This window comes from Perca flavescens, chromosome 11 (assembly GCF_004354835.1).
Source record: "Perca flavescens isolate YP-PL-M2 chromosome 11, PFLA_1.0, whole genome shotgun sequence".
In the NCBI taxonomy this organism is placed as follows: Eukaryota; Metazoa; Chordata; class Actinopteri; order Perciformes; family Percidae; genus Perca; species Perca flavescens.
In genome coordinates this window covers 16,631,404-16,656,273 of record NC_041341.1, presented here as the reverse complement: position 1 = coordinate 16,656,273, position 24,870 = coordinate 16,631,404, and the positions used below count along the sequence as shown (strand labels likewise).

The 24,870-nt window shown below is 41.9% G+C and overlaps 2 protein-coding genes across 5 annotated transcripts; both read right to left on the bottom strand.

Annotated features, from left to right (window-relative positions):
- Positions 1-3,464: 3,464 nt before the first annotated feature.
- Positions 3,465-6,951, bottom strand: txndc9 (thioredoxin domain containing 9). Its single transcript, XM_028591396.1, has 5 exons — positions 6,866-6,951; positions 5,583-5,785; positions 4,951-5,069; positions 4,118-4,372; positions 3,465-4,014 (listed from the first exon to the last, which is right to left on the bottom strand). The coding sequence occupies exons 2-5, from the start codon at positions 5,754-5,756 to the stop codon at positions 3,894-3,896; spliced, it is 669 nt and encodes a 222-aa protein (XP_028447197.1). The 5' UTR covers positions 5,757-5,785; positions 6,866-6,951; the 3' UTR covers positions 3,465-3,893.
- Positions 6,952-11,229: 4,278 nt separating this feature from the next.
- On the bottom strand, positions 11,230-23,512 carry rev1 (REV1 DNA directed polymerase). Of its 4 annotated transcripts, none has more exons than XM_028591609.1 (22): positions 23,361-23,512; positions 20,816-20,891; positions 19,935-20,067; positions 19,562-19,730; positions 18,927-19,466; positions 17,930-18,768; positions 17,172-17,270; positions 16,919-17,035; positions 16,647-16,773; positions 16,423-16,551; positions 16,165-16,319; positions 15,967-16,086; positions 15,654-15,874; positions 15,373-15,545; positions 15,043-15,269; positions 14,768-14,961; positions 14,402-14,686; positions 13,542-13,641; positions 13,227-13,435; positions 12,955-13,105; positions 12,338-12,440; positions 11,230-12,242 (listed from the first exon to the last, which is right to left on the bottom strand). In XM_028591609.1, the coding sequence occupies exons 2-22, from the start codon at positions 20,879-20,881 to the stop codon at positions 12,131-12,133; spliced, it is 4,269 nt and encodes a 1,422-aa protein (XP_028447410.1). In that variant the 5' UTR covers positions 20,882-20,891; positions 23,361-23,512; the 3' UTR covers positions 11,230-12,130. The 4 variants fall into 4 exon arrangements, with proteins under 4 accessions (XP_028447410.1, XP_028447409.1, XP_028447411.1 ...); XM_028591608.1 differs by lacking the exon at positions 23,361-23,512 and adding an exon at positions 21,967-22,299; XM_028591610.1 differs by lacking the exon at positions 23,361-23,512 and adding an exon at positions 21,967-22,299 and having other exon boundaries at positions 13,227-13,432.
- Between the last annotated feature and the right edge of the window lie 1,358 nt (positions 23,513-24,870).

Here is a 24,870-nt window from a genome sequence, read left to right as displayed (position 1 = left end):
TGTTGAAGGTCTATAGGATAAAAGCCGTCTAAGTAGATGTCGAGACTAGTCGTTATTTCTAGCAACTCTGCGTTTAAAGGTGAACCGTTAGAAGTTGAGGGCAAAAGGTGATGAATTTTATCTCTAATTGTTGTAATTTTATCATTAAAGAAGCTCATGAAGTCATCACTACTCAGAGCTAGAGGAATAGATGGCTCCGTAGAGCTGTGGCTATCTGTCAGCCTGGCTACAGTGCTGAAAAGAAACCTTGGGTTGTTCTTGTTTTCTTCTATTAATAATGAGTAATAGTCTGATCTGGCCTTTCTTAGGGCCTTCCTATAGGTTTTGAGACTTTCTTGCCAATCCAAATGGGATTCTTCCACTTTTGTGGAACGCCACTTACATTCGAGGTTTCGCGAGATTTGTTTTAATTTGCGAGTTTGGGAGTTATACCAAGGTGCTAATTTCCTTTTCTTCATCATCTTTTTCAGGGGAGCAACGGAGTCTAAGGTCGTCCGTAGGCAAGTCGTAGCACCGTCTACAAATGTATCAATTTGAGAGGGACTGAGGTTAACATAGAGGTCCTCTGTTATGTTAAGGCATGACATAGAGTCGAATGCTGTTGGAATATCTTCTTTAAATTTAGCTATAGCACTGTCAGATAGGCATCTGGTGTAGACGCTTTTATCTAATTCAATATAGTCAGGTAGTAAGAATTCGAAAGTGATTAAAGAATGATCTGTTAATACCGAATTCTGCGGAAATATTATTAAATCCTCAATTTCAATACCATATACCAGCACAAGGTTGAGGGTGTGGTTAAAACAGTGCGTCGCCTTGTGCACACTGACTGAAACCGATTGAATCCAATAATGAGTTGAAAGCAGTACTAAGGCTACCATTGTCAACGTCCACGTGGACATTAAAATCACCTACAATAAGTACTCTGTCTGATTTAAGGACTAAACATGATAAAAAAACTGAGAATTCAGATAAAAATTCTGAATACGGACCTGGAGCCCTGTAAATAACGAATATAATTGGCTGTAATGTTTTCCATTTTGGATGTTGAAGATTAAGAACAAGACTTTCAAAAGGAGTTATAATTTAATTTAGGTTTATGAGTAATTAACAGGCTTGCATCAAAGATGGCTGCAACTCCCCCTCCTCGGCCTGAGCCTCTAGGAATTTGAGTATTAATATGACTGGGAGGAGTGGCTTCATTTAGACTAACTTTTTAGTTCATGGCCCAGCCAGGTTTCAGTAAGACAAAATAAATCAATGTTATTATCTGATATCAACTCGTTTACCAATAATGCTTTAGAAGACAGAGATCTAATTTTCCTATTTTGTTCTATCGTTGCAGTCGTTTTAATTCCAATTATCGCTAGTACTGTAGCTGCTGTGGCCGCCGTCTTCACGTATCGCAGTATAGAGCTCCCAATAACCAGAATTGGCTTCTCAGCGGGTGTAAGAGAGGCGAAGACGCTCCGGTTTAGAGCGACCGTCATCATGTGCACTCCATGGTCTAGATCTAACGCTACGCTTCCCCCGGACAGTCACCCACTCGCCCGGCTGCTCGGGGTCTGACGGGGGACAGCTAGCAGAAGTTAAAGAAGCTACAGTATGGTGGTCCGCATTAACTACATGGTGCTGGCTAACTACGGAAGCATACGATTCTGATTCCATGGTGCGGAGCCTTGACTCAAATTCACTAAGCCTTGCCTCCAGAGCAGCGAATATACTACATTCATTACATGTATCGTTATCACTAAAGGAGGCAGAGGAATAGCTAAACATTTGACACACAGAGCAAGAAAGAGCAGGAGAGGGAGAGGAATTAGCCATTGCTAATGGCTAAGCTAAAGTAGCTAACAGCGTTTTAACAATTGTAAATTCAGCGAGTCAGTCACTGTAAGTGAAGCTAAGTATAAGTGTTTGAGTAAAACAATTGTAATTCAAATGCAATCCAGGCAAATAGCCGCCAATTTAAACAGTAAAGCAGAGTTTAGTATCTAAGTTTTTGCCGGAGCAAACTTGTAACACGCGAACACCGGAAGTGACAATACTTCTTCTTCTTCTTCTTTAGAGTTTAACGGCAGTTGGCATCCAAGTCGTTGCATTACTGCCTCCTATTGACAATTTCTCAATATTTATTTATTCAGACCAATACACTACAATTTCCTAAAAACACCAGTACCTTTCAAAAATAGATATTTCCTTCCATTCATAATAACACCACTTTCAAGGACATCTGTAATCCTGAGTTCACCTAAACCTAATTTCCGTAGTCCAGCAAACATAACCCCTCTTTCTCGGACATATTTCCTGCATGACATCAATACATGCTCCACTGTCTCCATTACCTCACATACATTGCACAGGCCAGTCGGATGTTTCCCTAATATAAAAAGTGTACCATTTAATCTACTGTGACCTATTCTCAGTCTACTGACAATTACTTGTTCTTGTCGGTTAAACCCACTGTAACTCATCCCTACTTGGCCTACCTTAGCCTGAATCATATACAATTTCCTCCCCTTATTTCCACCATCCCAATACTGTTGCCACTGTCTGGAAATTTCTTCCAACACAATGCTTTCCCCCTCTGACTTTGATAGTTTAGTATTCAGTTCCACAGCACCCTTCTTAACCGCCTCCTTTGCCAATGTATCCACTCGCTCATTACCTGGTATTCCTGCATGAGCAGGAACCCACATGAACACCACATTCACACCCTGATCAACAAACCTTGAATTTGTAAAAAAAATTTCATACACAATTTCTTGGGGATTCCTGGCTGATCCTGATTTGAGACTCGACAGCGCTGACACTGAGTCACTACAAAGGAGTACATTGCGCATCATCACCTCTTCCACCCATTGAGTGACACAATACGCTCACTTTACACGTCAGCACCATCAAGCCATCTAACTGACTTTAGGATGACGCTGCCGACGAAGAAAAAATATTTCCCCCAAACATTCAGTTATTTTCTGATGTTTCTGGAGTGGTTTCACCGCCACCCACAAATATGTAATTATTTTCAGCTGTGAAAATCTCAAATTCCCTGCATCGTAGGAGGATGCAACTTTTGGAGTCTAGTATGGATTTGGGACTCCGTTTAAGTTGGCGTGTTTTAGATTTACACATGCCTCACCATCCTGTTGAACCTGTTAACACGGAATCATTTACACCTCATTATTCTTATTGGTACGTTTTTTGGTGACCACACAAAATTCCCAGTAATCCCCTGCTAACCTCAATCTGAGCACAGCTCTAATCAGCCAGAATAATTGAAGACACCTGAACCAACATTAAAGGGGAACTCAAGCATTTTCCAGGGAAGAAAGGTCTTAACAAGAAACGACCCAGTGTTTTACACCCATACTACTAACTAAACAGGATGCTGCTACATCCACTTTTCTCATCTGTCTCTCACAAGTACCTTAACTTTATAGAACTATACAAAATCACAGCATACCTTTTTTATTCACATTTTTTATTAAGTCTGCATTAATCAAGTCAAACTCTTGCTACAAGGAAATGGGATGTAAAAATGAATTCTGATGCTAAAAGATGATCTTGGCAATCATGCATCAGGGTTTCTGTTCAAACATCAGGTTAGGAAACACATGAAATAAATAGAACTACCCAAACGAGCACAGCCGTAAGTGCACGGATGTAATTTTTTGTTGTTGTTCAAATGTAATTCATTAAATAAGGGTAAAACAAAAAGCGCTTTTATAAAAACAATTAATTTGAGATATGGTATATTAAAATAAAATCTGTTATGAATGGGAAAGTCACTGAGAGAAAAGGAGAAGAAAAATGAAAGCGGGCTGTCTGCTAAACTTTATTTTCCTTAAAGGAGGTAGCCCTGAGAGAAACAACCAGATGACTGTCGGTGCTTTTCAGTCATCTTCAGAATCAGAATCCGAGTCGTAACCCCCGCCTCTGATGGTTTTCTTCTCCACCTTTGTGAACTTGGTGCCCGACCTTTGTGTCATTGTAGGAGGCTCCATCAGGTTACCGCTAGAAGAGATCAAAAAGAAGGATGTTAAAATCAGGTTGTATATTGTTTTTATCAGCTCATTACTGGGATTCTGTAGCTACGATGCCTAAAAAGGTGTCTCACCTGTAGTTAATAACATCTGCACAGCCCAGTCTCCATTCAAGCATCTCTGTGGAAAACTCATCTGTGTTTCCCAGGTCAGAGAATCCAACCACATAGTCCTTTGTTATCCCGTCTAATAGCAAGGCCAGCGTAGGAATAACCTTGATTCGCAGCCTCTCTGTCAGAAACGGGGCCTTTTCCACATTCAGTTTGATGAATTTGGTCTCAACATGCTTCTTTGCCAAGATGGCCAAGTGTTTGTCAAGGATCTTACATCTTTATGTAGGGAACAGAGGACAGAAGGACAAGTTCAGCCGCCTGATGTACAAAAAAACTTGAGATCTAACATCAAAGAAAATGGGATCGTTTTAACAATAATAAAGTAACAATGAACTAAAAGCTGTGTGCTAGTAATATGTAATTTTATATTTATATATATATATATATATATATATATATATATATATATATATATATATATATACACACACACACACACACACACACACACACCCCCCCTTGGTGTTGTCTTCCCGTCAACCCCCCCCCGACGTTTTTGACGCGTTTTAAAATTTTTCTTCTACACATTTTCAGCGCTTATTTCTACATCCCATATTTTCTGATATAAAACAAAAATTGAAAACAGGTCAATGTTACCCGAAGTCAACACAAGGGTTAAGATTCTGCGGAATCCGAATCCTACTCCCATCCTCAGTCCATTAACACAGTAAATACTGAATTTAGAATAAATGAACGACAAATCTTTCTAGCACTACATTCAATTTCTCAAATCGTACATCTGTCTCTTTGTCACTTTATTGATTTAAATAAATACTAGCTATACCTAGACTTACCTGAAGGTAGAATTTTTGTAGAAGTGGCAGACAACGTTCTTGCTATCTTTGACCTCGCTGAAAAAGTCTTTCTCACTTGAGATTTCTCTGTACTCTCCATGGCCTTTAGACAACCACTCCTTAAAAACAGAGAACTAGGGTGAGTAGCAGAACAAATCTCAAAAAATAGACAAACTGGCTTTTACATGTGAGCATCATGAAAACATTTTTTGTTGATTATTTGGGATGCGTGTCAAAACCATTTCCCCATGAAAGATTACTTGTACTCTAGATGTATAGAAACTCCAAAGCAAGACTAAAAAAAAAATCACCACAGGGTTCCCACCATGGTCCTTAAAATTCTATTACTTTTCCTAAAACATTACTAAACAGGTTTTCATTTATAAAAGATTATTTGCTGTTTTTACAATTTTGTAAAAAAAAAATAAAAAAAAATTTAGAAATTCACAATATTCCAGAAATCCTGTGACAACTTGAATAAGGCCACAATCAATCCGTCACATGATAACAAATAATGCCAAGAAATAGATTATTGCAATGTTGCTGTAACAAGTTTATTTACTAAATGGTCCAGATAATTTAATCTGCTTCAGAAACTGAATATAAAACTGTTACAAAGACATCCCACATACCTGCTTCTGTTTCTGGGCTTTTTTAAGCGCCTCTAATCGCTTCTCCTTCAGTCTTTCCAAATCATCTTCATCCATTTCATTCAGTTTGCTCAACTGTGCATCCACCTTCTCCTCCACCAGCTTGGCTGAATGCTCCAAGACCTTTGTTATGATGTCAATTGATTGGTTGGCCATGGTTGCCTGCTCAGTGAAACTCTTTGAATCTGGGGCAAAAGAACATGACAAACTCAGACATGACAGCAGATAACACACAGGTTAACAATAAAGATACCAGTTGAGATTTCTCCTGGCCATAATTGCATGGACATGCTGCAATGATAACAATTAGGCTACATCAGAGATAAACTTAAAAAAAATTTTACTATGAAAATACACAGTTGTGCAATGTAAACTGTCTGACTCAGACTCATGCGTCTAATGCTAAGTCTAGTGTTGATTCAATTCCATAGTCGTTTTGGGGGCTGTAGTTTGTGATAATGGTTAATTGTACTGCGCCACACGGAGGCATGTTTCTAATATTGAGTGTATCCTCATTGATTAAACATGTTGGGGGGTTCAAAACTGAACATCAGAACCATCATGGCGGTACCGTTAAGGTGTATGGCAGGGCTGTAGTACTGCAATAAATTTAGCTAGGTGTAACGTTACCTAAGCAACTGGCATCTGTAAACCCAGGCATGGTTGCAACTGCCCTAACATGAGCAACGCAGCAACTTACTACGATAACCACGTATGTAGCTAGCTACGTAGCTAATGTTACTGTCCAGTCATTGTAAAAAACGATACGCCGAGAGCGGTCAGACTGAACAGCGTCTTTTAGGTAACGCTAGAGACAAAGCCTTGGTGACAACTGGGCACACCTTATTTTCAGTTCGCCGGTTGTTAGCCATACCTTACGGATTGTTAGCTAGCTGTGTTAGCTAACGTAACCAAACGTTACTTGGTTATGGTCGTCTTATCTGTTCGACATTTCCTTTTTCGCTTCTTGTGCAGCTAATTATACACACGCCAGTCAATCGAAAAATGAAGCTAGGTGCTAACTCCTGCCAGTAATCCAAGGAAAAATCAGACCATAATAACGTTATGTTAGCCTGCTAAGCTAGCTAGCATTAGCTCTGCGAATTGTTCTATGTTAACGTTAACACCTAGCTAGCTAACACTCGGATATGGAACAATACTTGACAAGTGTTTGAGATGGTAATAAACGTCATTAATGTGTGGTTTTAAATTAAAACATGCTAATGCATAACCACACTATCGTTAAATGACTGGGTTAACGTTACCTGATTGAACTCACGGACACTTGTGTTTGTGCGCGATATCGGTTGCTGCGGATGTATTGTCACAGTAGGCACGTTTGACATTAAACTACATCCGGGCAATTCATAAAATAAGTTTTAAAAAAGTATTTAAAAAAAACAACTTGTGATGCATGTTTTAATAAAGTTAAATCTTTGCATTTTATTTGAAGAAAATTTATATTTAAAAGCAATAAATGCTTTAAGGCTTTGCTGATTTTATTTATTTATGTAGAGCTCAAATCTCCATCCATCCATCTTCGTCCGCTTATCCGGTGTCGGGTCGCGGGGGGAGCAGCTCCAGCAGGGGACCCCAAACTTCCCTTTCCCGAGCAACATTAACCAGCTCCGACTGGGGGATCCCGAGGCGTTCCCAGGCCAGGTTGGAGATATAATCCCTCCACCTAGTCCTGGGTCTTCCCCGAGGCCTCCTCCCAGCTGGACGTGCCTGGAACACCTCCCTAGGGAGGCGCCCAGGGGGCATCCTTACCAGATGCCCGAACCACCTCAACTGGCTCCTTTCGACGCAAAGGAGCAGCGGCTCTACTCCGAGCTCCTCACGGATGACTGAGCTTCTCACCCTATCTCTAAGGGAGACGCCAGCCACCCTCCTGAGGAAACCCATTTCGGCCGCTTGTACCCTGGATCTCGTTCTTTCGGTCATGACCCAGCCTTCATGACCATAGGTGAGGGTAGGAACGAAAACTGACCGGTAGATCGAGAGCTTTGCCTTCTGGCTCAGCTCTCTTTTCGTCAACGGTGCGATAGATTGAATGCAATACCGCACCCGCTGCGCCCGATTCTCCGACCAATCTCCCGCTCCATTGTCCCCTCACTCGCGAACAAAACCCCAAGGTACTTGAACTCCTTCACTTGGGGTAAGGACTCATTCCCTACCTGGAGAAGGCATTCCATCGGTTTCCTGCTGAGAACCATGGCCTCCGATTTAGAGGTGCTGATCCTCATCCCAACCGCTTCACACTCGGTTGCGAACCGATCCAGTGAGTGCTGAAGGTCGCAGGCCGATGATGCCATCAGGACCACATCATCTGCAAAGAGCAGCGATGAGATCCCCAGCCCACCAAACTGCAACCCCTCCCCACCCGACTACGCCTCGATATCCTGTCCATAAATATTACAAACAGGATTGGTGACAAAGCGCAGCCCTGGCGGAGGCCAACCCTCACCTGAAACGAGTCCGACTTACTACCGAGAACCCGGACACAGCTCTCACTTTGGTCATACAGAGATTGGATGGCCCTGAGTAGAGACCCCCTCACCCCATACTCCCGCAGCACCTCCCACAGTATCTCCCGGGGGACCCGGTCATACGCCTTCTCCAAATCCACAAAACACATGTAGACCGGTTGGGCATACTCCCAGGCTCCCTCCAGGATCCTTGCGAGAGTGAAGAGCTGGTCCGTTGTTCCACGACCAGGACGGAATCCGCATTGTTCCTCCTCAACCCGAGGTTCGACTATTGGCGAACCCTCCTTTCCAGCACCTTGGAGTAGACTTTACCAGGGAGGCTGAGAAGTGTGATACCCCTATAATTGGCACACACCCTCTGGTCCCCTTTTTAAAAAGGGGGACCACCACCCCAGTCTGCCACTCCTTTGGCACCGTCCCAGACTTCCACGCAATGTTGAAGAGGCGTGTCAACCAGGACAGCCCCTCCACACCCAGAGCCTTGAGCATTTCTGGACGGATCTCATCAATCCCCGGGGCTTTGCCACTGTGTAGTTGTTTGACTACATCAGTGACTTCCGCCTGGGAAATCGACGACAATCCCCCGTTATCCTCCAGCTCTGCCTCTAACATAGAGGGCGTATTAGTCGGATTCAGGAGTTCCTCAAAGTGCTCCCTCCACCGCCCTATTACCTCCTCAGTGGAGGTCAACAGTGTCCCATCCTTACTGTACACAGCTTGGATGGTTCCCCGCTTCCCCCTCCTGAGGTGGCGAACAGTTTTCCAGAAACACTTTGGTGCCGACCGAAAGTCCGAAGCTCAAATCTCAAACACCTTTATATGCCTATTGTAATTGAAAAATAAAATAAAGTGGCAACCTGTAAGATTTCAGTCCTAGTTAATTTAAAATTCTTATTTGAGTGAAATCAATAGAATTGTGCTTAGAGTTTAGCAGTCTGGAGTATACGCGGGCTGGACTCGGACAGAAAAATGCGGTTGGGGGTCAGACCCAGAACCAAATGGGGTGTTAAGAGTCAGTGTCGGTTGGGGTCTGGGGCCTTGTTGGTGAGGCTTACTGCTGAGTGGAAAAAACTGTTTTTGTGAAATGAGGTTTTGGTCCTGATGGACTGCAGCCCCCTGCCAAAGGGGAGAGGTTCAAACTGTTTGTGTCCGGGGTGAGAGGGATCGGCCACAATCTTTCCTGCCCCCCTCAGTGTCCTGGAGGTGTACAGGTCCTGGAGAGCTGGCAGATTGCAGCCAATCACCTTCTCAGCAGAGCGGATGATGTGCTGCATGTTGCCCATGTCCTTAGCAGAGGCAGGAGCATACCAGATGGCGATATAATATATATATATACATATTTTTATATATATACACATACTGTATATTATATAAATATTGCAATACTTTTATCAATTGGCCATAGGCTCAATCGCCATTGTGTTACCTCCTTCCACGGTGGATAGTGTCTTAACAGATTTATTTAAATGAAAATCTTTCAGACTACAGCTTTAACATTTTGTTCATTATTTTTATGTAAAACCTGCACAATGTAATTTATTGTCATATTATTGATATAATTTTGTTTGTATTTAATAACACATAAATGACTCCAAAACAAAATCAAATAATATTAAAAATATATATATAAACGTGCAAACCATGCAAAAAAAATTGTTGATAAGAAAATGACTGTGGCTGGTTTTACTGGGATTCCCCACATTGTTTATTGGCACAAACATGCAAGACTTCAGCATATTGCACATTAGTGGATTTCATGCCTGCAAGCCCCCTGCAAACACATTAACAATGGGGGAAAAAAGTTTTTATTATTAAGTTTTGAGTATTGAGGTATGGAATACTACTGTATTTATCTGCTCCTCACTGTCAGATCAAGGACACAGTGTAGATGAAGATTGACAGCCTTTATCTTTCAAGAATAGACATTCGTCACTATTCCCAGTTTGTAATATACCAGTAGAAGAGAATAGCCATTTCCCCCCTTCAAAAGGTTACTTTCAGAACCAACATGATCTTGATTGGAAACCCTTCTACAATTCAGGTTGTAACCTTAAACAATGACAAAGACAAATAAATGAATACAGAGTTTACAGTTTATTACCAAGATTTAGAAAACTTACAAACAAGTTCACAGCTTCAGGTCTTCAGGCACGAGCCAGTTTAGAGAAGACAAGACTGGCCAATTTTAACTTCTGGCCATTCCCTTCTGGAAAGATATGAAAGGTGAAAAGAAGCAAACATCTTGAAAGTGATTGGAGACTTGCACATTCTGAATTACATTCATTTCAACAAGTTGAAAAAAGTGACAGATTGATTTGTTTTGCATATAGGGGATACTGCTTTAAACAAACTATGCACGCGCACACGCGCGCGCACACACACACGCGCGCACACACACACACACGCGCACACACACACACACGCACACACACACACACACACACACACACACACACACACACACACACACACACACACACACACACACACACACACACACACACACACACACACAGATCACAAGCCAGCCAGCCGCATCTGCTGAGTACTTCTAATCATCAATCATAAAAGTTAAGTTCACAATACAATGATGTAGCCACAAGCCATACAAATGTCTCCAATATATGAAGTACACAAGTACATACTTTAAATAAAAATCAGGTCACCTGTTCCTTTGCAAATCCAGCATTATTTCAATATTCAGATTTGTGGAACTGGTAACTAGGTTGCCAACACACTAGAAAAAGTTTACTCCAGATACAAAGGCTGTATGAAATGTTACATTATCTTGAAGGAACATCTCACTTGCTAGTGAAAAAAAAAAGAACTGCATAGGCTACTTATTGATTGCCATAACCCCTGTCAACATCCTCCCAAGGCAGAGTGCTACTGAGAATCAACAGTTAACCTCAAATGAAGTGCTTTGGCCAGCTTCGGATTTCCATGTTGGAACACTTACAAACAATTAAAGAGTGAGAAGATTTTACAATTTAAAGACAGTTACTAAGAATTCACTACATGTAAACAATACAAGAGGTAAACCCTCCACATACATATTTTCTCTTAAAACTTTTAACAAGGGTCTTTGAAAACATTATTTACATTATACTATAATAACAAGGCTTGGCACTTGTCTTTGCGAGAGACAAGAAAAAAAGATACCACTTTATGCGGCAGACTATATATTTTTTTTTTTTTGTGACACAGCAGTAGTAGATAGTTCACATGTCCGTACAAGTGGCAGGAGCACCAAAGAAACTGATGAAAAACAAGACATTTTAATCCTACCATTTCTGGTATTATCATAAATCTGATGTCTGAGGAGTGCTTAACTGATTCTAAAATCTCTAAAAGGTGCTTTGCGTTTAAACATTATGGATGTGTTTACCACAGTCATTATTTTAAACCAAGACTGATTTAACTGCATACATGGAAAAAGAAACTCCCAACATGTGTATTTTAAACCTTAGGAACACATAGGGGACGTCAACTGCTATTTCAGATGAAAAACGCTCATCAGGAGGAAATAAAAAAATCTTATAAGGCTTGGCTTGTATAACAAATAGTTAAGCACTGCCTGCAAAATGTTTTTATTTATATAAAATTTCACATACGTTTATTTAGAAAAGAACTCCACATGAAAAATGATGAAATTGCAAAAAGCTGCTACGCTTACCACTGTTCTGAGTTTTGGGGAGTAGATTCTAAGTTAATTTTCTGCCTTTCAGTTTGTCTCAATTTCACTTTTCCCTTAAAAAAGCAAGCACAGAAAATAATGAACTGTACAAAATCTCATGAAATACTGTCATGGCTCTTGTAACACTTTCTCATATTGTGTGTGTGCGTGTGTGTGTGCGTGTGTGTGGGGAGTCATTCATTTGTGTCTCACTCTCAGGAGGCCACAGAGAACATTAAGTTGAGAAGGACGAAAATCATAATTTTAACGTCATAATTTGTATTGCAGATGACCATGTGAAAGTAGCAAAACAAAAAGTCTTGGTGCAATGGTAACACACAGAGAGAATAGTACCCCCTCCTTCTTCATACTACTTTTAGGGTGCTACCATAAGCCTGCTGCACAACCACCTGCACGTTGTCTAGGATGAAGTCAAAAGCCATACTCCAAACAGACTCTACCGACTGCTGCATGAGCCTGCAGAGAAAAGATCAAAAGGCAACATAAATAAAAACACAAAATAAAGCGCGTTAGGTAGAGGAATGGAGGTGGCTAAACTGTACAGTTCTTACCTTTTCATATATTTTATAATCAGATCCAACTTCTCCAGATCTTTATCCTCAATCAGATCAGTGCAGTATTTTACCACCTGCAGGATGTCCTCCTCCATGGGTTCTAACAAAAAGTAAGAAGTGATTAAATGGATTACATACAACATAAGTAACTGCATGAGTAGGCACTATGAGAGAGCTGTTCTTTACTGTCTACCTCAGAGGTGTCAAACTCAATTTCCCAGAGGGCCACACTGGAAACTAAGAATGACATCAAGGGCCGGACATGTTTAGTTTATTCACATGCTTTTATTTCATCGAAAAACTCAAGGATCTTTTACTGGATTATTGCAGTGTCTCATATAGTCTTCTCACTTACAGTTTGGTCCACATAAAGCCCCCAAAAAGTAACTACTAACATCAAAGCGCCAGAAAAGGCCCCCAAAACGTGGAAAAAGTGGCAAAAACATTGGAAAAAAGGCACCAAAAGCGTCTGCAAAAGTGACAAAAACTTCAGAAAAAGCTACAAACACTAGGTGGGCCGAAATGTATTGTGAACCTGAATTGATATACGTCAAAAACATCTGCAAGGGGCCAGATTATGCCCGCGGGCCTCGAGTTTGACACATGTGGTCTACCTGTTATGGTGGTGACCCATTCCCGTAGGAGGGTTTTAATGTCCGTCAGGTCATAGGCTCCGGCCAACACTGGAGAAGGGCGAGGAATGAATTTGGACAGAGACTCTGGGATGTCTGGTTTTGAGGTTGATGTGGAGGGACAATTTTCAGTCTGGGAAGGGAAAACAGGTGTGAGCTGGACAGATTACTTAATAGAGTACAAACTGGCAAAAAAGGGGTATATCTTCACATGCTGCCATTATCAACATATATTGAACTGTTCTTTGGCTCACCTTTAATATGTTTATTGTTTCCCGTGATTTCATAGGAGGTGGTAGGGTTTTGGCTGGGCTGTTAGTTGTGTGACGCCTCTTTAGAGGGGAAGGACCTTTTTTAACAGGGCTCACGGCATTTTTTCTCTTGTAGCGCCGCTTCACTCGACCAATGCCAACTCCAAGTCCTGACTGTTTTAGCTGCAACAGTGGATTCTTCTGCTCCACTGCTGAGAAACCAAGAGGAAAAACAAAAAGATAAAGAGAATATGCAAGCTGATAATAGTAGAAAAAACAAGCAAAACTAATTCTTAACAAATTCACTTGGGGACTTACATATTTTTGCCTGGGGCTGGACATTTATTACGCGGTTGTAGGAAGACTTCAGTTCGTCCTGGAGCTCTTTGGGAAGGGCAGCAAATACATCCGGATCAACCTGCAGTCAGAAAGCCGAGAGACTAAATCAAATAAAACGTCTAGTGACAAACAATAAAATCAGCTTTATATAATTGGGGACTAATATGCTCATTTGGAGAAAAGCTTTTGCACTTCGAATAAAAAGGTGCCTCTTAAGCAGGGATCTTCAATAGGGGTCCCGGACCCTAGGGGGTCCTCAGAGTCATTGCAGGGGGGCCTCCAAATTATTGTTAATTTTTGAACATTTAAAAAAAAAATGTAAAAGTCTTAACATGATTCCAACATATTATTAGCTAATATAAATCCACACTGATGATAGGCTTACTGGCCCATATAGGTAAGGTAGTCACTAAGGTAGCACAGATACAGTTCATCCCAAAGGATTACCTGTTCCACATCATGAATTATAAAATAATTCATAAAATCATGCCGACAATTATTAGGCTATTTTAATAGCTTGATAGCTTAGTATTCTATGCAAAAAAAGGTATCTATAAAGGCTTTAGGCTGCCCTAAAAGTTATTGTAGTTCCAGTTTGATATACAACTTCATTTTATACAATATATGTAGTAGGGGGTCCCTGATCCGTCTCTGTTTCAGTTAAAGGGTCCTTGGCTTAAAAAACGTTGAAGACCCCTGCTCTTAAGGATTACATGTATTGATATTTTTAACCTACACCGACCGTAATAAGTGTTCACATTTCTCTGTGACAACTTGGGCCTTTGACAGATTTATGGATTATCTACAAAAGGCAAAATCTCAAACGTTTGCATCCCTACCTGTGAGAAGTTTGGTAGTTCCAGCACAATTCCTGGACTGTCGGGCTGGTTTGGAATCTGTAGAAGCAATGTGCCAACGGGTGGAGTGTAGAGTGCAGGACCAGAGACAGGAGGACGAAGAGGGGAGGTAGGACGAGACTTTAGAGATGGAGGCTGTGGAAGAGGAGCAGCGGGCCGTGGACTGGGTGACCGACGGTTACTTGCTCTCCCATCCCGATTAGTCCATGACTGCTCCACTTGTTCTCTCAGATCTGCGGGCAACGCCGCCAACACAGAATGATCCACCTTGGATATCGTAAAGAAACCCGAGTTGTTGAAAACATTCAACTGTTCAGCTCTTATTAGACGTGCCCTTCAAGTCCCTACCTGTGAAGGGGAGGGAACCTCAATGCTGAAGTTGAGACGGGCTCGAGAATGTTTTGGAGTTTGTCTGCCTGCCTGCTGGTCTCTGCTCGTCCCTGGGACCGGCTCGGGAGAGGACAGAGGACCTGGAGAGGAGCGAGATGATGGGCCTGTGGTTGACGAAGCCTTTTCCTGATGTGTGCTGTTGTCAGCAGCATCTGTAACATTGATGCTGAACTCAATTGATTTAACAGACAACAACACATATATAAACTGAAACACAAAGACTTTACACAAACCTCCGTGACTGGATCTTGCACTTCCACTGCCTAGCAACATTTCTTTGATGGAGCGTGTCCCGGGGCCCGAAGAGTCCTGGGGGACAGAGCGGTGTCCGTCAAGAAGCTGAACCTGGATGCCGACTCCTCTCATGTCCTGAACCTGCAACTTCATGGCGTGGAACAGCTTGATGACTGCAGTGGCTATCAGCTGACCACTGTCAGTGGATTGAGCGAGCATCACAGTCCTGACAAAAAAGGAGACGGATATGGATATAATATGGAGAAGCAATGCATAGAGGACATTATCAATCAACCCGTAACATACACAGATGATAGTTTCTTTCCTACCTGGCTAAGTTATCACATATGCCATGACCGCCGTATTTAGCAGATTCGAGTGGCGCTCCAACCTTGCGAACCATGACCTTAAGAGTAACTCTGCGTCCACGCAGCCCTGCTTCTTGTAAACGTTTTTGCACCTCCATGGACAAGTTAGTCAGGAAAGACTCTGCCTCATCAACCTGATCACAGAGGTAGGGGGACAAGAGGGTTTGAGAGATAGATGGGAAATGCAGGGAAGATAAGAAAGAAGAGAAAGAAAAAAACAGGAGAAAGAAAGTAGTAGTAACCGTAGTAAAGCGAATGTTGTAGTTCATCTCAGCTGAGACGGACTTCCTTTCCTTCTCGTAGCGGACAGGTCGGTCATCTAGCCCCCTGCAGAAGCGGAAGAGGGTCTGTCCGGTCCGGGGTCCAAACTTCTTTTGTAGCTGAGACAGAGACACCTGTTGGAGGTCCCCACATGACCTCACACCCATAGCAGCCAGTTTTTTGCCCATAACAGGCCCAACGCCTAGAAAAAAAGAAATGAAAGATTTATCAAATATTTACCACAGGAAAGACTGTACGCTGACAGCCGGGACTAGCAGGTGGTGCTGTATCTACCTGGTAAGCTGGTCACTGGCAGGTCCCTGATAAAATCATCCACTTCTTCAGACTTTAACAAGTATTGGCCATCTGGCTTGGCCTTACGGGTCGCCAACCGAGCCAACAGGATGTTGGACCCTGAACGGATGAGTCAGTCTGAGTTTGTTAAACAGGAACGCTGGCTTGATGTATTTTACATTTATAAGACAAACTCACCCATGCCCACTGAAGCACAGCATCCGGTTTTCTCCTTGATGTCTGCTCTGATTGCACTAGCCAGATCTTCTGGGTTGCTGCCCAACTCGGTTAGCAGAGCAGAACCGTCTATCAACACTTCGTCACAGCTCAGAGCCTCAATGTCATGGGTGTAACTGCAAAAAAATAAATAAATAAATGAGAAGGTGTGCTTTAGGTCATTTTTTATGTAACCAAGAGGGAAGTGATTTAAAAATTGAAGAGGAAGGTTCTTCTTACCCTGCCAGAGTCTCATACATGGTGAGCGCCACCTCTTTATAGGCCTCAAAATCATATGGGACAGACTGCAGCGAGGGACACAGCTGTTTTGCTTTGCCAAAAAACATCCCATTTCTCACACCAGCCTGCCTGTGAGAGAAAACCAATTCCCGTTAGTACAAAATACAGACATTTGTGCTGTTTAATATAAATGAAAAGCCCACAAGTGTGTGATTATATCTTACCTAGCCTCATAACTGCAGGATGCAATCTCTGCCATTGAGAGAGTGGCAGCAGCCTGGTCCACTCCGTTAGCATGGGAGTCAGGACTCTCTTGTGAAGGACTTCTGTGTAGATCCTCATCTGCCCTCTCTGAGAGGCAGAACAAGGGTACACTTAAGATTGCATGTTAAAGGACGACATGTACGGGAAAATACAGGAAACACACTGAGCCAGGCCTATGGAAAATCAAGGTCAGCGCGCTCCATGACAAACAGGTTGAGTATAATGATCTCACCAGGTTGTGGATGAGTATGTTTCCTCTGGTAGTACTGCTGCTCCAGCTGAGGGTGGGCCCCGGGCCTCAGGGGCACTCTGCCCTGTCCACGGTTACTGGTCACAGCTATAGGCTTCCCTGCGAAACAACCATGAACTCAACCAGGAGCACAGACTGGATGGATGAGACTATTCTATGCAGCACGTGCCTGTGCACATCATCCACACGTTTCAATGGCAGCACACAATTTAAAACAGAAAAAAAGGCGCCTTACCTCTAAGCTCTGGCCGATGTCGGATCCCCACAGACACAAAGAAGCAGTCCATGTCCACATGAAGAATACAAGATTTAACACTTGTGGGTGCTGACGTTCCTGACCACACAAATAAATACATACAATATCGTCAGAGAAAGTTTTCCAAATCACAAATGAACATGAGCATGAGCATCTAAATCCAGTTTAAAACGGGCCACACATGCAACATCAGTACACCGTAAATTAGCAGGGACACAGACGATGATCCCAGAGAGAACATTTTTAGAAATAGAACATGTACTCCTAGGCCTTATGGTGCTGGTTTGCTTTTTCACGATGAGACACGATTTTTTTAAAATGTTTTTAGCATTTATTGACACTTTACAGTCGAGGGCAACAGGACACATTGCAAGAATGAATATCACTAATGTCTCGGTCTAAATTTGAACAAGAGAAGTTGGAGTTAACACTGCCTTTTCTTAATTCATTTTTGTATTTAAATTTTTACTTTTATTCATTCATTTTTTATAACTGTTTCTTCATCTGTTACCAATTTGTATGATATTTTTAACTGTGTCTTTATGTCTTGTGTAAAGCACTTTGAATCGCATTGCTGCGGAATTGTGCTATACAAATAAAATTGCCTTGCCTTATGAGGTATGCGTCTCGGACTGTGTAGTCACCTAAATTTACCCTTCTTTAACAAAAAAAAAACTAAAATAAATAGCTGCTTTTCTTTTTACAGGGAAAAGCAACAGTGATCCTTCCTTTCCTACCTCGACTGTCTGTTGAGCGCTGGGCCACAGATTTCCTCAGTCGGTCTTTCCCAGGAAAGGAGGCCCCTCCCACCGCTTTTCGCTTCCCGTGCAGTTCATTGACATACTCCGAAAAGCTGGACCTCCATGTGGAGATCTGGTGTAAACGTGAGTGAGAGTAGAACTCAGAGATCAAACCGCCTGTCTGTGCCAGCAGCTGAGCTGACGACTTAGATGGTGATAAAACCTTTTCAGTGGGAGGATCCGGTTTGGCTGTTACGTTGGTTGTGTTAAGTGAGGCAGGGTCAGACGAAAAGGCATTGTGGTGACTTCCGTTCAGTCGAATTGGAGTATGTGAAAGAGAGCGAGATGCGGGTGACAGAGTCTTTTCTGGATTTGAATCAACTTGACAGGATTGCTGGAGCTGTTTTGGGAGTAGGTGGCTCTCAGTGGCTTTTATAGCCTCCTGGTAGGTGGGTGGTGGAGGTTTAGGTCTCTGCTCATTGGCTCCATGTGAATTGGATTGCTTTAGAAAGACAGGAGACTGGTCAGATTGTTTTGGAGGACTATGGGGAAACTCATAAGGGTCAGGTTTGCTCTGAAACTGTACTGGAGGACTCTGAGGTTTATCATCTGAACTCTTGACTCTGCATGGAGGCCATTCATTGTCAACAGAGTGTTCATCTGTAACAGGAGACAGGTCCTCTGGCTTTAAGGCACCATTAACAAGGTGAGTGTGTCCATTTGTCAGATGTGCTTCCTTCACCACCTGCGGGAGAGGATCTCCTTTGCCACAATCTTGTATTTCATTCATTTTTGAAGGGCTCATCACATCCAATGAGTTCTGTAATAATCTGTTTCTGTGAGATCAAAAGTTGAAGAAGAGATGTCTTAATCAATATTAATGTAACAAGATGTTCCAATTGTGTGTGCAAAACTTTGTAATCTCTCATTTAAGTTTTAAATAATAATAATAATAATAATAATAATAATAATAATAATAATAATGTATACTCACATTTTTATTTCCACTTCCTTGCAGCCACTCCGGGCACTGTTGCAAGAAGAGTTGTTCTGAGGTTGTGGTTGGCTAGCTCTTTGATGCTGGAGATTAGAATTAGCTGTTTGAACAGCAGACTGTTGGGGCTTGTGGGGGTGCTTTGTGGGGCTTGGGTTAGACAGCAGGTGGGTGTGCAAAGGGCTTCTGTGTCTGGGATCTGTATTGAGGTAAGTGGATGCTAAGTGACTTGGTTGTTGGTTAATGAAGCAAACTGCAGAACTTTGCTGGATGGACTGAGGTTGGATGTTGCCTTGGTAAAGTCCACTGTGGCTGGGGTTAGGGACAGAGTTGGATGTGGACTGGTCATGGTTGAGTACAGAGTGCTGAATGCTGCCCTGTGGCAGATGAAGCTTTTGATGGATGCTCGGCTGAAGCAGCCCATGGCTGGGTCCTGCCATCTCTGACGTCTGGCGCAGAGTCGTGCCAGGGAAGAGTGGGCCTTTCTGTTTAGTGTACAGCTGGTACTGGAAGTAAGGCAGGAGACGCCCAGCCTTGATACTGTTTCAAACAAATGACAAAGTTAACACAAGGATTTTCAGCAAATATTTAACAATATGGTATTAAATGAGCAAGACAATTCCCACTGAACACACCTGTCGGGGATCCACTCTGGCCTGATGATCTTTTCCCCTTTGAGCTCCTGAATTTTGCTGTTGGGCAAGTTATTGGCGATGATGTGGGTGGTCTTGGAGCGAGAGTAGTACATGTGGAACTGGCCACCATGCAACATCATTAGTCTGCGTAGCTCATCTGCACTTGGCTCTGCTCACAGAGAGGCAACCAATAAAACAGTAAACCAAAAAGACACAAAAAACATCACAATATCAGACAAAAGTCCTACTTATAGATCTGCAGACCACATCACAAAAAGAACAATAGATACAGTTATCACATAAAACCATGACCTGAAAGGAAGTAAAAGAACGTTTACATTTTTTTGACATTAGTACTGTAGCGCAGTGTTACCTGTGTATCCATTGACATAGATGGCCACACCGCTAAAAATATTGGAGCATGAACCATCCTTTTGTTTCTCTCTGGGGGCATCGAGTTTAAACTGCTCCTCCAGCTTAGAAACTTTTGCAGCCATATAGCCGCCCTATAAACACAAAGGAGAGCAGTGAGACAGAACTACAGTCTTGATATGCTGGTATGAATATTACAATGCCTTCTCTTACAATAAGGTACAGTATATCTACTTCCCTCAGCAAGCAACACTTTTTTAAGTTTATGTATAAAGATTAAACTCAATATGTGTATTTTTTTTTAAATGCTGCTGTTATCCAACATGCTTGCACACCATGTGCATTTTCTTTTATGGGTGGTACATAGAATATCAGTGTATATGACATTTAAATAGGGGCACACACAAAAAATAATTTTCTTCTTCAGTTACAGAGACACTGCCTAATTACTGTCATGCTATGGTGATATTATTGTTGTTATGAGATGTTGGCTATATGGCAAAATGCAGCTCTCGCAGTTGCGTTAAAGCTTTGCCCGGCAGTCTAGCCTTTACCTAATTAGACAGTGACTAGTGATCTTCTTCAGGCTCTTAGCTGTCATAATGAAATTGCATGGAGTGAAGAACAGAATTGTTCACTTCCAGTAATATTGTGAAGCTCACTATGCATAAACCATGTAATACATTTTATCCCACTGGATTTTTTACTCTTAACACAGTACTCTGAACAACTGCCCATTCAGCTGCCTATCTATCTACCTTAAGGTTACACTTCTCCGACAGTCATATAGCCTACTGTTTTCCTTTTTAGATCGAGCATGTCCTCATACTGGGTTTATTTCTGCTTTACATTGTTAATTATGATGACATGAGAGATACTCACACTTTCAGCCCAACCATTGTCACCACTGTCATTGGCTCTCTTCTTTGTCCATCCATCTCGGCTCATACTGAGCTACCTGAAAGCAGCACAAGAGGAGTTACTCATCAGTAGTCATACGAGGCAAAGCTGAGCTCAGGCACCAGACTGCAAAAGTTTAGTGCTTAGTTAATTGCTTAGGTTATTTATAAAACTATTTAGAGGAGCCACTGACTTCTGTATTTATGACGCACATAAATAGCTGTCCATACATCCTAAAATGATCCTGGATGTCAACACTAATCAGATAAAGGTGTGTCATTTTAATTACCAACTTAATATTAAGGCAAATACACTTTTGAGAAGTGAACAATTACTGAGTGATGTTTTCTTGCTAGTTTACAAAGGTTTCTCAGGTGCATACAAACAGTGACACTGGTAACAACTAACATTTATGGCAGTTATGTTGTGCATTTATTATTGTGGTGTAATGTTTATTCAGCATAAATGTTATGATATTGGTTTTATGCTCAGCTTTGTGTCCAAAGGCATGCCCGGGCAGGTCTTCGCGAGACTTCACTGTGTTTTATAGTGGTGGATCTACATGTGAAGAAATCAATGAAATCTCCCTTTTATTAGATTTTCACAAATAGAATAAAGCTTTTCCAAATCTCAAAGTGGATTGCAGGCAGCTTTAATGCTTTACCTAAAATGTCAAACACGCTTGCACAACAGTAAAATGTGGTAAAAACGGAGGATGAGTCGCTCAGCATTATAAGTTAACGTTATGTTTCTCGCATTGCCAGACCTATTCTCCACAGCGCTGAACTGCCGAATCGGAAGTCAACTTCAGCGTTGTCGGGCAGGTCTTCTGCCATTGACAGGTAGGTTACAACAGAGCCCCATGTGGCACTTTGTCACGTAGCCTAGCCACTCTGCTTTGCTAATTAATCGTGCATGTCGCTGCGCCATGGCACGACTGTAATATCATGTCAATTCAAGCAAGCAAAAATACGGGTATAAGTGTGTTGACTGCACTCGCTAACAATGCTGCCAAAATTAGCTCGCAAACAAAAGACACAGTAACGTTATATGACTTTGGAACTTCAGTACGGTGTTAATCTGTAAACAAACAACAGTCCTGAGTGATTGTAACAGAAGTCACTCGCTTTTACCTTTTATTCTGTCAGACTGGGTTGTTCGCCACAGACTTCTCTCTGCAGATAGCTACAGACCAACACAAACGTTGAGTGCGCACTGATTACGAGGTAGGACCAAAGCAAAGCGAAATCAAAATCCTCCAGACAGTTAACGTTAGCTCGACTCCTCAACCTTGACTTTGTTATTCAGAAAAGCCCTTTTGGTGGACAGATATCCCCTTATTTTGTCTTGTTGCCACGCCATGTCTCTTCAACATTTTCGCTCTCTCTCCACCCCAGTCCTTTTGCTCTCCATTTCTACCGCCTGATCCCTTTGCTTTCCTTTTTCCTCAGTGAGCGTCAAGCGAAGAAGGCGAAACATAGCAGTTCCGGAGAAAATTTCAAAATAAAACATATGATGAAAATTTAAAATTTTGTCTAGGTGTGTGAGTGTGTTGAATATACCGTCATAACATTGTGTGGAGAAAATGTTGGGTTAAAGAGCAAAACAACATAACATTAATGAGTTATCAAACACATATACAGTGCTTGTCCTGCAGGCAGTAGGCCTTTGCCATAGTAAATGTGTACGTATGTTAGGTCATCAGACATAGCTTTCTTCTACTCCTATTAAAGTCAACTGGCACAAAGCTTGGATAACCAAAAAGGTGTTAATGTAGAAACTAAGTCTATATAAATATATGAATATAAATCTATATAAAAAGTTATATTGTTTCATAACACAAGTAAGACATCATCATAGGCTGAACTCTAACTGTTAAATACCAATAATGTTATGGTCTTTTGTTAGACGTAGCTAGTAATTGGAAAGAAAAAAAACATACGTATAGTTGTGTATATTTGTGTACATATATTTTGGTTGGACCATTCCCCTTTGGCTAGTTAAGTTCAGAAATTACTATGTTGACTAGCAAAAACACCTGTATTTTATTTTCAAAAACAAAATAAGCCAAATTTCCGGTTCACTTGTAGCAGCCAATGGTAGCAGCTCAACCCGGCTGCAATATTTCTTTTCCCACTATAGCCACGACAAGACCCGCCCTTCAACAGCATTCGCACACTACTATTGGCCAGGCGTCCATGGGTCCTATCCCCTGACCAATCCCCGAATCCTAACCTTAACCACTCGAGGTGAAATGCCTAACCCCAACCAATCGAGCTGCTTCGTAGGGCGGGTCTTGGCGTGGCCATAGTGGGATTTGTAATTTTGCAACCGCCTAGCCTATGCGGACTACTGAGTGCATGTCACATGAACTGACTGTATAAAATAGCTCTTGGAAGCTTTGTACAGTTTTGAAACACCCACTCGGATACTTCCGCACCGATTTACTCGACACGACCAGCGTTGGTGTGAAGCTTTTCGATGTAGAAGTAACCGTTAATTAATCGCACTCTGACCGATTGTTCACCTTTTAAAATGTTTCCCTGCGGCTTAAGTCAGGATGTTTTCTGTTCACAGGGCGCCCACACCTCCCGCTTTCCTGCGGTAGACAGTCGATCAAACGCCTAGTCTAGGATTTTTTTTCCCGGGTATTTGTACTGTCTGGCTCCGAGCAGGGTTGTCCTCAGACGGCCTGGCATACAGACACTGACGGCCGTGACGCAGAGGCACGTGCAGATTGAACGAGCCAGCAGCGTAATGGCAGGCTGTAATCATGGTGGTCCGCAGACAATAATAACCATGTTGGCTACAGTCTTCCCAAAAAAAATAGCACACTTCTTGTGTCACTTGTCACGGCTTCTGTGCATGTCCACGTTAGTCAGCAGCTCATTGAACGAATTAAATTATCATGGAGTAAAATAAGGTCATGCAGACAGAAAGGGCAGGCTACAACCTGAGCATTTTTTGTACATCAGTGCCTGATTTGATTTAGACTAATTGACACATGAATTATCTAGCTTTTTAGAGAACAAAGGGTAAATTGCAAAGAGCATGAAGACATTGGTTGATTTACTTGATGTTAAATCAAATGGCATATAGGCATACTTAATTGTAGCCTACATCATCTTTAAATTAAGGACAGTGGAATAAAGTAGGTCATAATACAGGGAATGAAAATTAGATTAGTTTGCAACAAACCCCATTTCACAGAATCAAACACACCAAGATGCTATAATTGACCTAAGGTTTGTCGTGGCCCCCTTATTGGTTGATTTCTGTTGCTATGGTACCAGACATCGGATGCTGAAGTTTCATGCGCGATTTGAGACTGTGTTGGTGTAGCATGAAGTATGGTTGCAGTGATAGATAGTCAGAGAGTGATTGATGAATGTGTGAGTGTGTAGAGAGAGAGAAAGAGAGAGAGGGAGATATCTGCACAACTGGGCCGACTAATGAGTCTGACTCACACGCACTGACTGTAGTGTGTGTGTGTGTGTGTATAGTGATAGAAATAAAGCCAGGGAGACAGTAAACAATCTAGGATCCTCTTCCTTTCCAAGACTAATGCATCAATATATTAACACATGAATGATTGATTTAACACCCTGCCTACAAAGTTTATGATCATGAAATAAAAAAGAAACACTGTGAGACAATAAGAGCAGGATATTCAGTGGGATGCTTCTCCCAAACATTGATGGCTGAGTGTTTTTCAGGGAGAAATATGTGCATTGTGTTTTTAGAGACCAGGTATGCTGCAGGCACAGGGGGCCATGGGATCACTTTGTGTATTTGGGGCATCCTTGTTCATAAACAATTACCAATAATTATGCAAAAGTCTCAGAATCAAAGACTGTGTGCATGCCTGTATCTGAAAAATGTCACAATTTCATAGCTCTGAATCACTGCCCACATATTTCATTTGTTGAGCAATTCAAATAATTTAAAGAAAATGAATGAAAATAAAACGGCAATTCAATTTGATTGTCTAGCTGACTCTTTCACAGAGTGAAACAAAACATCCTGGTTTTTAAGAG